At 36.8% G+C, this 15,919-nt stretch overlaps 2 protein-coding genes across 3 annotated transcripts; one reads left to right on the plus strand and one right to left on the minus strand.

The window, feature by feature from the left end:
* The first annotated feature begins 560 nt into the window (after positions 1-560).
* On the plus strand, positions 561-6,731 carry gpd1a (glycerol-3-phosphate dehydrogenase 1a). The gene is made up of 8 exons (XM_043247097.1): positions 561-697; positions 1,714-1,891; positions 3,193-3,333; positions 3,465-3,603; positions 3,676-3,788; positions 4,906-5,142; positions 6,035-6,141; positions 6,215-6,731. The coding sequence occupies exons 1-8, from the start codon at positions 654-656 to the stop codon at positions 6,309-6,311; spliced, it is 1,056 nt and encodes a 351-aa protein (XP_043103032.1). The 5' UTR covers positions 561-653; the 3' UTR covers positions 6,312-6,731.
* A 581-nt stretch (positions 6,732-7,312) lies between these two features.
* On the minus strand, positions 7,313-15,119 carry si:ch73-233m11.2 (NACHT, LRR and PYD domains-containing protein 3). Of its 2 annotated transcripts, XM_043247087.1 has the most exons (9): positions 14,978-15,119; positions 12,343-13,915; positions 11,297-11,458; positions 10,265-10,429; positions 10,000-10,167; positions 9,098-9,271; positions 8,197-8,370; positions 7,949-8,116; positions 7,313-7,396 (listed from the first exon to the last, which is right to left on the minus strand). In XM_043247087.1, the coding sequence occupies exons 1-9, from the start codon at positions 14,997-14,999 to the stop codon at positions 7,327-7,329; spliced, it is 2,676 nt and encodes an 891-aa protein (XP_043103022.1). In that variant the 5' UTR covers positions 15,000-15,119; the 3' UTR covers positions 7,313-7,326. The 2 variants fall into 2 exon arrangements, with proteins under 2 accessions (XP_043103022.1, XP_043103023.1); XM_043247088.1 differs by lacking the exons at positions 10,000-10,167; positions 10,265-10,429.
* Positions 15,120-15,919: the final 800 nt, after the last annotated feature.

Below are 15,919 nucleotides of genomic sequence, written 5' to 3' on the forward strand. Positions count from 1 at the left end.
GCTTTGCATTACATGCAGGACCGTTACAATGTCTCACATTTCCCCGTTCGTGACAGGTTTGCATGTCTACTTTATCCTTGCCATCTCACTTTATAACTTATTGATTGCTCGTGCTAAAAATAGATTTTAAGCTTTACCGTCAGTTCTTAAGTTAGCGGACAAATCCAGCATTGTACTAAAACACTGTGTTGTTTCTGCTGAGTGTCAAGTTACAGCTTGGCTGCTTGGTGTTGGTGTGTAAAACATGTTTATGAAAACTGGTCAAGTACATACTGTATTACTGACAATTTATCTACTATAATATAATAATATATGGTAATATATATATATATATATATATATATATATATATATATATATATATATATATATATATATATATATTGTAATATTAATATATGGATTTCTAATAGTGAACCTTGCTGCAGAATTATGTTACTGTTTGCTTTTTTATCTAAAAAGTTAATCACATGCTTTTGAGAATCCGTAATCACGCCCACCAGTTGACAGTGGGCGGAGTCAACTGCGTTTTCTTCACCTGAGTGTCCAATAGCGCGTGGGGGCGTGGCTTCGCGGACAAAACACTGAAGCGTGCGCTCACGCGGAGGTTTGATTGACAGATCACAGAGACGAAGGATACGATCCTCAGCGCAATGTCAAGTCCAAAAAGAGTTTGCATCGTCGGCTCTGGGAACTGGTAATATTTTTTTATATTTACGAAACGACAGTTCGGGCTTTAGGGATCACATATCAGCGCAAGACTGTTCGTTTAAACGTCAAACAAGCCCTTCGACGAATCGCACGCTATTAACGAGTTTTAAGGTTGTGACATTTGAAAGGGCATAACAACAGACGTATTTATAGAGATGATACTGACATAGACGATGCCATTTTTGTTAGACAATATGAGTACAATATGAAATTCCACTTCAGGGGTTCTGTTTAACAGCTGTGAATGTGCTTTTGGACCGACCTGAATACTATTTATCACTGTTTACTTGAGCCATTTGTAACATTGCTGCAATGCAAAACGAGTAGGGCACATGTTCCAGTCAGTCACATCTGTGGTTCATGTACATTTCTGATCTTTAAAATGTAGCATACAGCTGCAGAAAATACATTGCAATACAGGACTCTTCCTTAAACTTTCAGGATTTCACACTGAAAGACATTTATTAAGGTAAATATCATTTTGAGACTTGCATGAGCTCGACTCCTCGAAATGGGCTACTGTCCCTTTAAAGCCACCTATTTGTGGTCACACTAAAATTCCAAAAGTAGCTGTTTATGTAACAATAAGTTTATGTTTATGCATCCATTATTTACAAAAACTCTGAATGCATATACAGAGGCAATGTTTTTAGTTCAATCAAAATTCGGCGTTTACACACAGCCCAAAATAATTCATTTCCCCAAACAATACTTGCTAAAATAGAGATTTCAGGGTATGTTGCACCACGGTGATCTTTGTTTGGTATCAAACTGACTTCAACCAAAACTGAGACTAGTTAACCCCCTCTTTTACTAGAGTAGACCGTCTGATCTCACAAAGCAGGCTTTGATCAGTATCATCCCTGTCTTTAGGAATGCAAACGCACCTCGAGAGTAAAGTCCTCGGTTAGATCTGACCTCAGCAGTGTTCGCTCACAGTATTGAGATATCTCATGCAACCTTTCACATAATTAAGTTTCTCTCTTTCGCTCATGTCCACAGGGGTTCTGCTATTGCTAAAATAGTTGGCACAAATGCAAGGAATAATTCAAAGTTTGACTCCACGGTTAATATGTGGGTGTTTGAGGAGACGGTGAACGGACGTAAACTCACGGAGATCATAAACACAGACCACGAGAACGTCAAGTATTTGCCTGGACACAAGCTTCCGGAGAATGTTGTAAGAAACCTACATCTTACACTTGATCATATATTATATATAAATAAATATGTGTACATTCAATAATAATGTCTAATTAAATAAAATAAAACATTCTATTCTAAAAAAAACTATAAATCTCTACTTACTTTTATAATAAAATTCTATATTATTATATATAATCTATATTTTATATATTATACATTGTGTTAATAAAAATCTGTAAATAATAATAATGATGAATAACTGTTCTAATGATATATTTATTAAGCAAATATAGGAACATTATTTAGCATGAAATGTATAAAAATAAAATTATTTTTATATATATATATATATATATATATATATATATATATATATATATATTTTTTTTTTTTAAATATATATATATATATATATATATATATATTTCTATAAAATAAAATAATGCAATTTTTAATACATTTCATGCTAAATAATGTTTATATTAATTATTCATAATATATATTATTATTTATACAGATTTATATATTACATTAATATAATGCATAATATATAAAATATATAATATTCAGGTTATATATAGTAATATTTAAGAAATAAAATATTGTATGAATATATATATATATATATTAATTCTATATTAATATAAAATATTATATTCATTATTATTTTACTTGCATCGTTAGACTACATAAAATAATATAATGAAATATATAATAAAATTAACACATATACACATAAACACACACACACACACACATATACACACACTTACACACACACACAGCCAACAGACATTTCATGTTTTGCCTGGGAAACTGTCATAACAGCAAATAGTTTCTCTGCTATTGAGGAAGTAGCACACAATACAGAAGTCGGCAGAAGAGTGCTGAGCTGCTAGATTCCCCCCCAAAATCCCTGAGAGGCACTTGCTGCTTTGCTTCACGAAGGAAACCATCCATTTGCACTCAAGCAGCTAATAAGTAGCTGACGAAGCAGCATGTGGTTTCTCTATCATTATAACCCGAAGTCCAAACGGCTGAGAGTCAGCCAAAGGCTTCAGCCTAACTAGGTTCACTAGAGGACTGGGCTAGAGGCCTAGAAAACCATTGGCAGAGGATACAGTAACCAAAAGGATTTGTTTGCGGACAAGGTGGTTTTGGCTCGGTGCGGACCCAATCTCAGCCAACACGTCAGTCACACAAAACAGAACACCGCGCTGTAGGTGTAACCGGTCATACAGTGAATATATCGAGCGCACGCCTGTTTCTCCAGGTTTCATCATTCGCTATCAAACAGACTCTTCTCTCTATTCCCTCTCGTTCTCTCGCTCACAGGTGGCGGTGCCAGATCTGCTCGACGCCGCCAAGAACGCTGATATACTGCTCTTCGTGATTCCACATCAGTTCATCGGCCGCGTCTGTGACACCATGAAGGGCCGAATCAAAGCGGACGCGCTGGGAATGTCGCTCATCAAGGTCCCGTAGTCTCTTGAGTTTTCTCTCTTACTCATCAGTCTTTCGTAAAAGAAAAGAGGAAAGTTGCCTCCTGAGATCACAAGACCGTCACGTTAGGTAGCAAACGATGACTCTGCATGTGGTCGGTTTAGGGGGTGGACGAAGGCCCGGACGGGCTGAAGCTGATCTCGGAGGTTATTCGTGAGAAGCTGGGCATCGAGATGAGCGTCTTGATGGGGGCGAATATCGCCAATGAAGTGGCGGATGAGAAGTTCTGTGAAACCACCATTGGTGAGGCTCGCGTGAATATGTCAAAATGAGTCTGTTTTGGGATTGTATTTACTTGTTTCTTACGCTTTTAAGGCTGCGGGGATCAAGCTCAAGGGGCCTTGCTCAAGGAGCTCATGCAGACGCATCACTTCCGGGTCACCGTCGTACAGGAAGCAGACGTCGTCGAGATTTGTGGCGCTCTGAAGGTTTTGCTCATTCTTCATTTTCCCCCCTCGCAAAATAAGCAGTGGATATGTAAACAATTCAGATGGGGGATATTCGGTTAAATGTATTTTTAGCTCGACATTGCATGCAGTTGCAGTTGTTTTATCAACAGCAGTAATCAAACTGGTCTGTGTTCATTTGGCAAGCGTGAAAGATTCTCTTTCTCTACAGCAGGTTTTTGTTTGAAGCACGATGTAAACACAAAACAGTCAAACCCAATGCTCCAAATTCTTTGACCATTAAATCAGCGGCGTTGATATTATTAACTAAAACTAAAATAAATAAAGTTTCTATGCAATGTTATGAAATTACATAAATATATAAAATTAAAATCAAAATAAATCTAAACCGAAATATAAAAAACGAATCAAATTAAAAGCTGTACCAAATATAAATAAGAATTATTTCTATATCATTTAAGTAATGCTGTCACTAGCAAGTTAATCTGTCAGTTGTGTGCTTTGTTTAAATATATTCAATTAATATTTATAGATTTTCTTTACTTTTAGTTGAACAATTTAACTTCAAATTTTTTATTATATAGTTTTATAAGTATTTCAACTTATGAAAAGCTTAAAATAGGTTTATATTTAAATTTATTTCTTCTAACGTCTTTTCAAATAATTATTTTTGCATTGTTTTTAATATTATATAACAATAATTACTATTACAGTTGTTAAGGCCAACACTAAATATTAATTACATCTATATTCTATTATTTTCTAGATTGATATTTTGCCTTTTAGGGAAACTTTGGTAAATATTTATGCATATGGCAGACATTTTGATTTCGAAAGGAACTTGTATTGCGTTCAGCGTAGATACTTATATCAGTTTATGCATACCCTGGAAACCAAACCCTTGACTTTGGTGTCACGCTTGGTTTTCTGTACTCTGCTGTTTGGTCGCGGAGTCACATGAACAGATTGTTCATTCATTAATGAACTCCGTCATCGTTTACGGACCCTAATGTCGGCTGACTTCAACCAAACAAGCTTCAGAGGGCAATGAAAGAACACAAGAGCCATAAAGTATAGCCGTTTCCAAACATCACGTCCGTTGTGGTCAGACGTTTGGACCCTCTGTGTTTTCCCACAGAACATAGTGGCCGTAGGAGCGGGTTTCTGTGACGGGTTGGGATTCGGTGATAATACGAAGGCCGCGGTGATCAGACTGGGCCTCATGGAGATGATCAGCTTTGCCCGGTTGTTCTGCACCTCCGGATCCGTCTCTCCTGCAACTTTCTTGGAGAGCTGTGGCGTCGCTGATCTCATTACTACATGCTACGGGGGACGCAACCGGAAAGTTGCAGAGGCTTTCGCCAAGACTGGCAAGGTGAGACGCCAATACAAAGAAAATTCACCCAGAAGTTAAAAAATTGAGCTTCATTTCATTGAAGGAGGCTATATACGACATATACGAATCAAGCTATTTAAAGTCTTATATAGTACATATATGCACATGCAAATAGCTATGTGTCAGAATGCAAGTGAAAATCGATCCGAATGTATTTGTCAAATATTATTCATACTAATATATATTTAAATTTGGCACATCACAGTTTGGAAAAACTATAGTTAACACTGAAACTAAAAGTGAAACCACTAAAAATGAATTAAATGTGAAATTAAATGAAATCTATATTTTAGTTGCCAAGGCAGCATTTAATGTAATAAACCTGATGTACTAAAATAACAAAGTTAAACAAAACAAAGTAAAAAAAGTGCAAAGAAATTACTAAAACTTTAATTGAAATGATCACAAATATTTCATAACATGCATAAAAACATTCTTCTAATTTCCGATTTTTACCTTTTTAAACTTTGTGGGAAAATCTGTAGAACGGATAAATATAATATAAGCACGTTTAATATAATTAAATGCAATAAAATGATTCAGAGTTGAGATTAATGTATACAGAATCATAGTCAAATTAGCCTGGTCCAAAAAAAATTCAATAACAGGTGCAATGCGTATCACCTAGTAAGCAACTATTAAATATATGACACCAGCAAAAAAAATTCATGGACGCTAAACATTTTATCTTCATGTGTTTATATTCCATTTTTGGTTTAGTGTGTTTATTAGCAGGACAAACAGGGCACATTTGCGCTGTAGTTTAGTGAGGATAATGCAAAACAACTCAAACAACATGCACAATGAGATACAAAATCACAATAAATCAAATAAAGTACTGAAAAAACGGGTTTGATTCTCTGCGTTTCAGTCTCTTGAAGAGCTTGAGAAGGAAATGTTGAATGGTCAGAAGCTACAGGGTCCAGCCACGGCGGCTGAAGTTCACACCATACTTCAAAACAAAGGTGTACTGGACAGGTAAGAAGCAAACTCTCGCGCCCGAGACCAACCATACTGCACTTTAAACAACCTGACACGTATCTACCCACAGATTTCCTCTTTTCAACGCCGTGTACGGGATCTGTTACGAGGGCCGGCCTGTTACCGAGTTCATCCACTGCCTCCAGAATCACCCAGAGCATCAGTGAAAGGAGAACAAAGCTGCAATATGAGTGTTTGTGTGTCTGTGAGCCCTGCTGAACGGAAAGGCGCCGCTTCTGTTAGAAAAACCTCTTAAACACCAGCTTGACCTTCGTCAGACAGAAGCGTGTATAGTGTTCTGAGCTGGTCTGTTCAGCGGTGTGTGTTACATTAAGTGACCAAAGTCAGACGAGGACGCTCTCTCTCTCAGGTTTTGTCATAGCTGCTGCTCATTTTTAATGAATCCGTCCCGCAGCTGTGTACTTTCAGCCACTTTATTCTGCAGAAAAGCCTCAAATGTCAGACTTAGCGCTCCTCTTTAAGTGCCACTGAAGCGGTTGCCGTCCATTCAGAGTGAAACGGTTCTCAAAGTCACACTGAAATGAATGTCCTCAATGCGTAAAGTGAAATAAATGACTTATATGCGAGCTCTAGCTGTTCAGTTCTTTCAGACAATCCTTTTTTGAAATAAACAGCATTTTGAAGGCTGTACAGTGTGCGTAAGAACCAGACGTAACGGTCTCAATGATTTACAGTGGTCCCGAAAAGTATTACAACACTTAAAGACGCAATAAAAATAGATTAAATATGTCTCTGGTTACAGAGACCGTCTCTGCATTTAATAACAAATCAATCTAGTCGTAATAACATCCCTATCATTGTATTCTTCTATTTTATACTCTTCAGTGCTTAGACACAATCTGTTTTATTAAAAGCACTATATAAGTAAAAAGTGATTAAGTAACTCATTTTCCTGTGATTTGTTTTTAAAATAGGTGCTTCCTATATAAATGTTACTTCATCATGTTAATATTTGGTTGCATATGCAAACACGTTGATTATTGTTGGGGCCACTGTATAAAACTGTAAAAAGACCACGGGAGGGAGTCACTTTGTGTTTTGGTCTAAGGAATAAAACGTCAAAATATGCATTAATAAAAACATTTTTATACTTGAAGCATGCATTTGTTTTTAAAAACAACATATTTTATACGCAGTCGATCCAACCTGAGATGCATTTCTTTAATAAATGATATTTGGGCACGTGTCCATCAACTCAATAACATCTTCACTGAAGTCATTATACTTCAGACTAGAAAAAAAAAAGAGAAAAAAAAGTTATCACACGACATTCATATATGACATCCAGCATATTGCGATGTGACACAAACATATGTCAATGTTTTAGTTTTTTGGCCTAAATATATGTTGAAAATAAGATATGCAACATATAATAATATAATATAATATTTTTATAATGTCAAATATTTGTGGCTTTAGTCCAAATGGTCAGATTTGTTAAAAAAATTAAAAGCAAAAATCAAAAAAAAAAAAAAAAAAATATATATATATATATATATATATATATATATATATATATATATATATATATATATATATATATATATATATATATATATATTATTTTTTTTTATTAAAAGTAAAACTAAAAATATATTTTTTAAAATATAATACTATATTTATATGTTTATTGAAATATATATTTGTATTATTAATGTATATTCGACCATTTTGTACATTTTAGAACTACATAAAAACTGCATTTAAAAATACGCTTATTAATGCATTTAAAAAATATATATTTTTTGCTGCATGGGCATGAAGGTTTATGGACTGAACTTACTTCAGCTCGGTCATTAGCGGGCGTCCCTGCATTAATTTAACCAATCTTGGTACGGAGGAGTCCGTCATTACGTTGTTCTTTAGGATCAGAGTCGATAAAGTGTTACAAGCAGCAACGGACTGACATAACACCTCAACGCAAGCGTCTGTGAGCGACACCATCTCCAAACTGAAGAAACGAGACGAGACGGGCACATTTCAATCATCGGGCGGGGTTTAACGTTAGCTTCTGCTGAGGATTTTACTCACTTCAGGTGCTGCAGTTTGCAGTGTTTGTGCCTCAGCGCCTCCAAAATGTGTTTGGCTCCGGCGTCGCCCACATCGTTCACTGCTACCGAGAGACTGACGAGCTTTGACACGCCAGACGTCAAAACACTCCCCAGCGCTCGAAACACCTCCTCGGTCAGCTCGCATCTGCTCATTCTAAGCCCGAACAAACTCACTGCTTAGATTTCACATAATCTAGCCCCCAGGACCGTCAACGTGGCAATGAAATTGATTTCATTCATAAACGTAATTGTCGCCGGTCCTACTGGGTATGATTCATCACCGCATCTTACTTTAAAGTGTTTTCCATAACCTTTTATTAAAATGCATTAACATTTTCTCTGCAAAAAAAATGGCGGCCATCAATATTTTTTTTCATGCTTTTGTAAGAAGTATTATGTTTAACAAATATGAAGTGAAACAGCATTGCGATATTAATCTTATAATATTATTTTTAATAATTTATCTATTTATTAATATTATCTGAGTTTTCAGCATCATTACTCCAGCCTTTAGTGCCATATAGTCCTTCAGAAATCATACTAGTATTTAGATTTCCCGATCAAGAAACATTTCCCATAAATATATGTCCATAATATGTGTATATGCACAGAAAATAAGGCATTTGGTTGAAATAGAAATATTTTGCAACATTCTTTACTGCCACGTTCGAAAAAATAATGCATCCTTGTGGAGTAAATATTGATTTCTTTCAATATCATCAGTCATCCCTGACTTTTTGTGTATTTTATACTGATTAAACTAAGGAAAATAATATTAACCATTAATATCATAACCTAATGTGTCTCAACTCTATGCACATCCCACAAGAACAAATCAATAATCACCCACGTAGTTAAAAACAGCACATTTGCATACATACTTCAGTATTTCCAGTGTGCACGTAGGAGCCATGAGTGCATCGCATATCTGCATCGCTCCTGATTGGCCGAGGTCATTTACGGACAGATCCAGCTCAGTCAGACGGCAGGTTTCTGATTGGAGGGCAGCTGCCAGAGAAGAGCAGCAGGACCCGGTCAACTCACAGCTAGACATACTGTGATAAACAAAACACGTCAGTCCATCTCTAATCCGTAGTTCAAAACAATGTATTAATCTTTAATCAATTCTGCAACCATATACACTACCAGTGAAAAGTTAGGAACTCGTATTAATATTTATATTGATATAAAAGAGGTTTCTTATGTTCATCAAGGCCGCATTTATTTGATCAAAAATACTAGTAGTCTAAAGTGTCACATGATCCTTTTCTAATATTATTAGAATGATCAAATTGTGATGGCAAATATTTTTTGGGAAACGGCAGGATTTTTTTTTCAAGATTCTTTGATAAATAACAAATTGAAGAGAACAGCATTTATTAAAAATAAAAAAAATAATCTAGCAATATAAATCTTTGCCGTTACGTCTTATCTACCTGAATAAAGGTTTTAATTTCTTTCAAATAAAAAATGTACTGACCCCAAACTTTTGAATGGTAGTGTACATTGTTAGAAAGGACTACTTTTTAACATTCATGAATCCTAAAAAAAATATCACAGGTTCCAAAAAAATATTAAGCAGCGCAACAGTTCTCAGAAAATAAATCGGCATGTTAGAATGATTTCTGAAGGATCATGTGACACTTTAGACCGAAATAATGACTGATGGAAATTCAGCTTTGCATCACAGAAATAAATTCTATTTTAATGTATATTAAACTCTATAGTAACTCTTTGGCATCTATTATCCATGTATTTTTTTTAGACTTGTCGTGTGTTTTACTTCAATGTGTTGAGACGGCCTTTCTTTATAAATTTCGACATCAGCTCCATCCAATCGTCCGTCACTTTGTTCTGTCTCAGATTTAGCTTCCTCAGCTCTGAAAAACCGCTGTTCAGAGCCGAAGACAGCGCAGGGATGGATGCTGTCGTCAGTGAACACAAGGACAGACTGCGGAACGCATACGCAAATAACTGTTAACACCTCCTATGGATTTCACTGCTATATTACCAAAATACAGACCGTAGATTGAATAGAGCGAATGTACTCGATTTCCAGTAGTCTGCAGTTCTCCAGTGCACTGATGAAAAGAATAAGGCCTTGATCCTCTATATAAGTCCCACGCAGATTGAGCACATGCAGTCGTGAGCCTCCGGAGAGCATCTGAGCCAGGGCCTCGCAGTCAGCTGCAGCCAATGAGCATCCACACAAACTGAACAAGACCGTGATGTTCGATTAAGAGTCGGCACCAAGAGAGATTAGGGTGAACGAGGCAGCAGAAACAAGCAAAGCGATGCAAATAGGCTGAGAGCTTGTCAACAGGACGATAAAGACAAAATTCGGACATTTTAGGGAATTTAGAAATCCCAGCCAGCCGAGATCTATCCTAAGAATGTTTTAACACAGTGTACCTAAAAAAGTAGATTACGTATGGAGCCATGACACAGCAGTAGCCCTCCACATTAAAGACGCAGGTTTAAACACGGTTTGATTCCCAATATACAACGTAGTCCTATTTATGGAAGCCTGTTCTCTCGACAGATAATTGCACATTTTTTAATCTCACAATTCGGACTTTTATTTCTCAGAATTGCACGATATAAATAAAAAAAGTAAGGAATGTGTGATATGAAAATTGCAATGCTGAGAAAAAAAAATCTCGATTTGTGCCTTTAGATCACACAATTGTGAGTGATATAGTCAGAACTCCTATGGAGGAATGAAATAATTCACATAAAAAACGCGATGCACGCATATGTAATCCCGTTAATTCACATGCATGAGAAATAATTCATGTGCACGGAAAAATATATATATTTTACAAAACCAATTCCAATTCCGTGCATATAAAATATATATATATATATATATATATATATATATATATATATATATATATTTTTTTTTTTTTTTTTTTTTTTTTTGTTTTTCTCCATGCATGTCAATTATTTCTCAAGCATATGAATTGGGTAGCAACAGCCATTTTTTTTCCCCCCAATTTTTTTTTTGTGGCGTTAGTGGGTTTCCATGTATATCTGATAACGGCACATACATAAAAAAAAACAAAACACTGTTTTACTTGAGAGACTCCAGAGTGGAGAGTGTGAGTCCGTGGCAGACGGTTTTGACCCAGTCTTTTTCCAACTTGGCGTGTGAAAGATCCAGCGTTACAGTCCGTCCCTCAGCCAGTGCTGTGAACAGGTGGGTGATGGCAGGCAAACCGAGACGACTCTGTGACAGACTGATAGGAGAAATCACACACAGAAGCCCACTGACTTTAATTGTACAGACAAAAAATCAATTTATTATTTTTATTTTTTTTTTTTTTGACAAAAATAAAACTTGGGATAATTTTGCATTCATAAATCCTACTTCTTTTAGTCTCATATATTTAAACTCATTAAATACTACTTGTCCCACAGCTTGCCATATTTTAACCATGTTCTTAAAAAAAAAAAAAAAAAAAAATAATAATAATAATAATATATATATATATATATATATATATATATATATATATATATATGGAAAATGCATTCTAAGTGCAGAAATCTTGCCTGTTTCTTACCGATTTAATTTATTTATGACCAACAAATATGCTCCATAGTTGAGCAGCATATTAGAATAATTTTGAAATTAAAGAGCAAAAACAGGCCATATGGTGTCTAAAATGTAAGAAACTAAAATAACTAGTTTTTTGAACTGTTGTAAAAATAATAATAATAATAATAATAATAATAATAATTGTATTACTTTTGTAATCATGGTCATTTTTGAAGAAATAAATGGTACTCTTTGTGTTGTTAACTATATGAAATTATATGCATTTTTTGTCCCCATATCTTGAATAATGATTGAATTATGAATTATGAAATATAAAAGCATTTTAAAAGACTGAATCATGCAGTGAAAGATCACACTTTAAATGAGCACACACACTGGTCTAGACTTCACGTAACGTGCGTTTTTTTGTTTCGCGAAATACTCAAATCGCATATCCTTAAAACTAAAATTACAATATTATCGCAGGCGATGTATATCTCGCACCCCTACAACTCCCTTGTAAGTTATTTGCGAGGTCATTAAAAATACTAACAAAAAACAAAAAAACATATTGGGACTCACCCAATGCTTTTCGACAGCCGTAACGCTGGTATTAGTCTCCTGACCTGTTCGTCTGTTAGTTCTGCTCCGTACAGGTTCATGTGCTCCATCTCTCCGACGCAACTCACTACATAAGACAGCGCAGCGCAGTCGGCCTCCTGCATGGAGCTGTACGACACAAGCCTCCACTGGGCCTTAAGAATGCTTTCTTTGACCAGAGATGAGTTACGCGCATGATGCAGAAGCCGAAAAACACCAAAGTGCGTTGTTGCATCAATACCTGGCAACACCCTAGAAACATTTCCCACCATCCACTGAGAGAACGCAGATATTCGGCTTTCATTGAACTTTCCCACGGAGTCTTCTATCGGTTTACGCTGGACGGAGTCCGACAGTCCTGCTAGAAATGTGTGGTACAGACCCGAGCGCTTGTCCGAGATCTCCTGCACGGATTGGTCGAGATAAAAGGAGGCGGCTGATAGGAACTCGTGCATCACTGGAGACAGGAAGGAGAATGTGGAATCAGGGGAAGTGGCATCACCGTTGATGCGCAAGAAAGCAGAAAGCACGGGGTGGTGCAGAAAAGAACGCAGGCCGCAGGATGTGACGTCGCTGTTGGAGCAAACCAGACTGGTTAGTTGTCCCAAACAGGACACAAGTACTCTGCTTTGCTCTGCATGCATCTTCTGTTTCTGCAGGAGCATGTGCGTGATAACGCCGAGCAGGTGAGTAAGAGTCTCAGGAGGGGCGTTTTTACTCTCTGACTGAGTTTGTAACACGTTGCAAAGCGTCCAGCAGAAGGCCGGATGAAAACACTGCTCGTATACTCCCAACGACTGCTCACACTGGCGATAAAGTCTCTCTGCTTGGCCTTCGTCGCCGAAGAAGCACCGAAAGAACGTTCTCCTTTGGGTCTGGGAGAACCCGACCACCTCAAAACAACTCAAGGGCTCGAACGGCTTTCGCGACGTGATCAGCATTGAAGCTTCAGCGAGGAGAGATCCGTGAAGCAGACTGTACAGCAAGACGGAGCCGGTGGCTTCTTGTTGTACGTCGCATACGAGGCTGGGTGAGGACGATGGAGTGCACGGAAGGTGCTGCAGTTGCTCCAGTCCGTCAAGCGCAAGAAGAAGAGACTGAGGCCTCTGCAGAGCTCCAGCGAGAGTCTCTGTGGAGATGTGAGTGTGCATGCGGCCCAGCATGCTTCGCAAACTCTCTGCTTTCCCTCCAAGAGCCGCCAGCTCCCGAACAGGAATTCGCATGAGGAGCGTGTAATGTTGCAGACGCGTGCCTGACGTCCAATCCCACATGATCTTCTCCACAGCTGTAGTCTTGCCCATTCCGGCATCACCATAAAGAACCAGTCTACGGCCTTCAGATCCTGGGGAAAACTCCTGAGATATGACATCCTCTAAAGCTTCCCGGTCTCCTCTCTTAACAAATCCACTGATGACCTTGTACGCACTCGCTGACAGCGGCGTGTAGTGGCCTCTCTGGATCACCTCTGACACGGGCTGACCTCCCAACAGAGAACTGGGCAGAGTTGAGCTCAGGACAGTGTTTCTCAAAGCCTCCTTATGCACTTGCTGCACATCTGTGAAAAATCAGTTCAGTTCAGTTCAGTTAAATCTTGTCTTTCTTTCTTTCATCTATCTTTTGGTGATTTCTTTATCCATCCGTCCATCCACTCATTCATACATACACACACACACACATTATATATACATACATACACACACACATTATATATACATACATACACACACACACACACACATTATATATACATACATACATACATACATACATACATACACACACACACACATTATATATACATACATACATACATACATACATACACACACACACACACACATTATATATACATACATACATACACACACACACACACACACATTATATATACATACATACACACACACACACACATATATACATACATACACACACACATATATACATACACACACACACACATTATATATACATACATACACACACACACACACACACATTATATATACATACACACACACACATCATATATACATACATATATATATATACATACATACATACATACACACACACACACATTATATATACATACATACACACACACACACATCATATATACATACATACACACACACACACATTATATATACATACACACACACACACACATTATATATACATACACACACACACATTATATATACACACACACACACATTATATATATACATACATACACACACACACACATTATATATACATACATACATACACACACACATTATATATACATACATACACACACACACACACACACACACGTTTATATATACATATATACACATATACATACATATATGCATATACATTTTCGACATAACATTAAAAAACCTACATTAGGCCACACTCGCAATATAAAGTTACAAGCAACTAAAAGTTTTGAAAGCGTTTTGAGGAGAAACACTGAAGACTTCTGTTGAATTGCTTTTAAATGTAACGCAGTAAATTCGTGCCATTCCTTCCTTATACTAAAAAATCACACAACAACACAACTTCACGTGCAACAACAATAAGCTGGATATCAAGCTCTCAAGCTCAAGCAGTGTTTGTTCACCGTATGAAATCTCGCTGTACATGGCCGCAGTTAACCGTCCGTTTCTGACAAGCGGGTCGATAGTGCCGTTTATCGGGGGAACGACACAGTTTCGTGACAAAACAGACGGTTGATCCCAACGCGGAAGCAAAGAGAAGAGAAGTTGAACAGCGCCATCTTGGGCCAACTTATGTAATAACATGTCTTTCACTTTTTTATGTTAAATTCATTTGTTAAATAGCCTCGGTCCAAATAAACGTACTTTACGCTCAAGGTAGCCTATACTGCTTTCTACACAGGAAATCAACAGATTCTTATTATCACCAATTTCAAAATATGTTTTACCAATTTTTATTAATTTCATTTGATTTATATCGGAACTTCGGAGAGGGGACGGCAAATATTCAACACCAAACCATTACTACAGTTACAAAAGCAAAGCAAACAAATAAAAAGAAAGAACTACTACAAATACGGTTAAACTACGGGTAGTGTAGCAAAACAATGCTAATGTGCGATTTAGCCTGATTCACCTTTACGTAAGACGTCACAACTTTATATAAAGAAAAAGTTTATTTATGTGAATTTCAGATAGCTGGAAACAAATTAATGAAGTTTTGTATTGATAGCTTATTCTCTTTCGAGTAGCCAAACAATAAAAAAGCTGACCAAATTTCTGTGTTGACGCATGGCTAAACAAAGTGAATGACTTCTTTCTCAGAAGGGTAACAAAAACATCAGCTTACTTTAATGCTGGACTCACATTTTAATTATTTACTTAAGCCTTTTGTGAAACCTGCATTAATCTGTTCCCTGCCCTCTTTATATTAAAGGGGAAAACTATAGGCCCTAGTTTCGAAGGTTAGACATCATTTGTTATGATTTTCACGGGAGAAAGTATTTTTAGGGATGCTATGACACGTCCTTATCGATATTTTGCATTTGCATTTTAAAATACGTTTC

The sequence above is a fragment of the Puntigrus tetrazona genome, chromosome 8, assembly GCF_018831695.1.
Source record: "Puntigrus tetrazona isolate hp1 chromosome 8, ASM1883169v1, whole genome shotgun sequence".
NCBI classification, from domain to species: domain Eukaryota; kingdom Metazoa; phylum Chordata; class Actinopteri; order Cypriniformes; family Cyprinidae; genus Puntigrus; species Puntigrus tetrazona.

Bases quoted from the DNA above. Each gene is read 5' to 3' on its own strand.
- gpd1a (XM_043247097.1), top strand. From the start codon at position 654: ATGTCAAGTCCAAAAAGAGTTTGCATCGTCGGCTCTGGGAACTG. The intron at 3,789-4,905 runs GTTTTGCTCATT...GTTTTCCCACAG, and splicing joins AGATTTGTGGCGCTCTGAAG to AACATAGTGGCCGTAGGAGC. The intron at 6,142-6,214 runs GTAAGAAGCAAA...ATCTACCCACAG, and splicing joins AACAAAGGTGTACTGGACAG to ATTTCCTCTTTTCAACGCCG.
- si:ch73-233m11.2 (XM_043247087.1), bottom strand. From the start codon at position 14,999: ATGTACAGCGAGATTTCATACG. The intron at 8,371-9,097 runs GTATGTATGCAA...GTTCGGGCTTAG, and splicing joins TGCACACTGGAAATACTGAA to AATGAGCAGATGCGAGCTGA. The intron at 7,397-7,948 runs GTAAGTTCAGTC...TTTTTTTTCTAG, and splicing joins CCGCTAATGACCGAGCTGAA to TCTGAAGTATAATGACTTCA.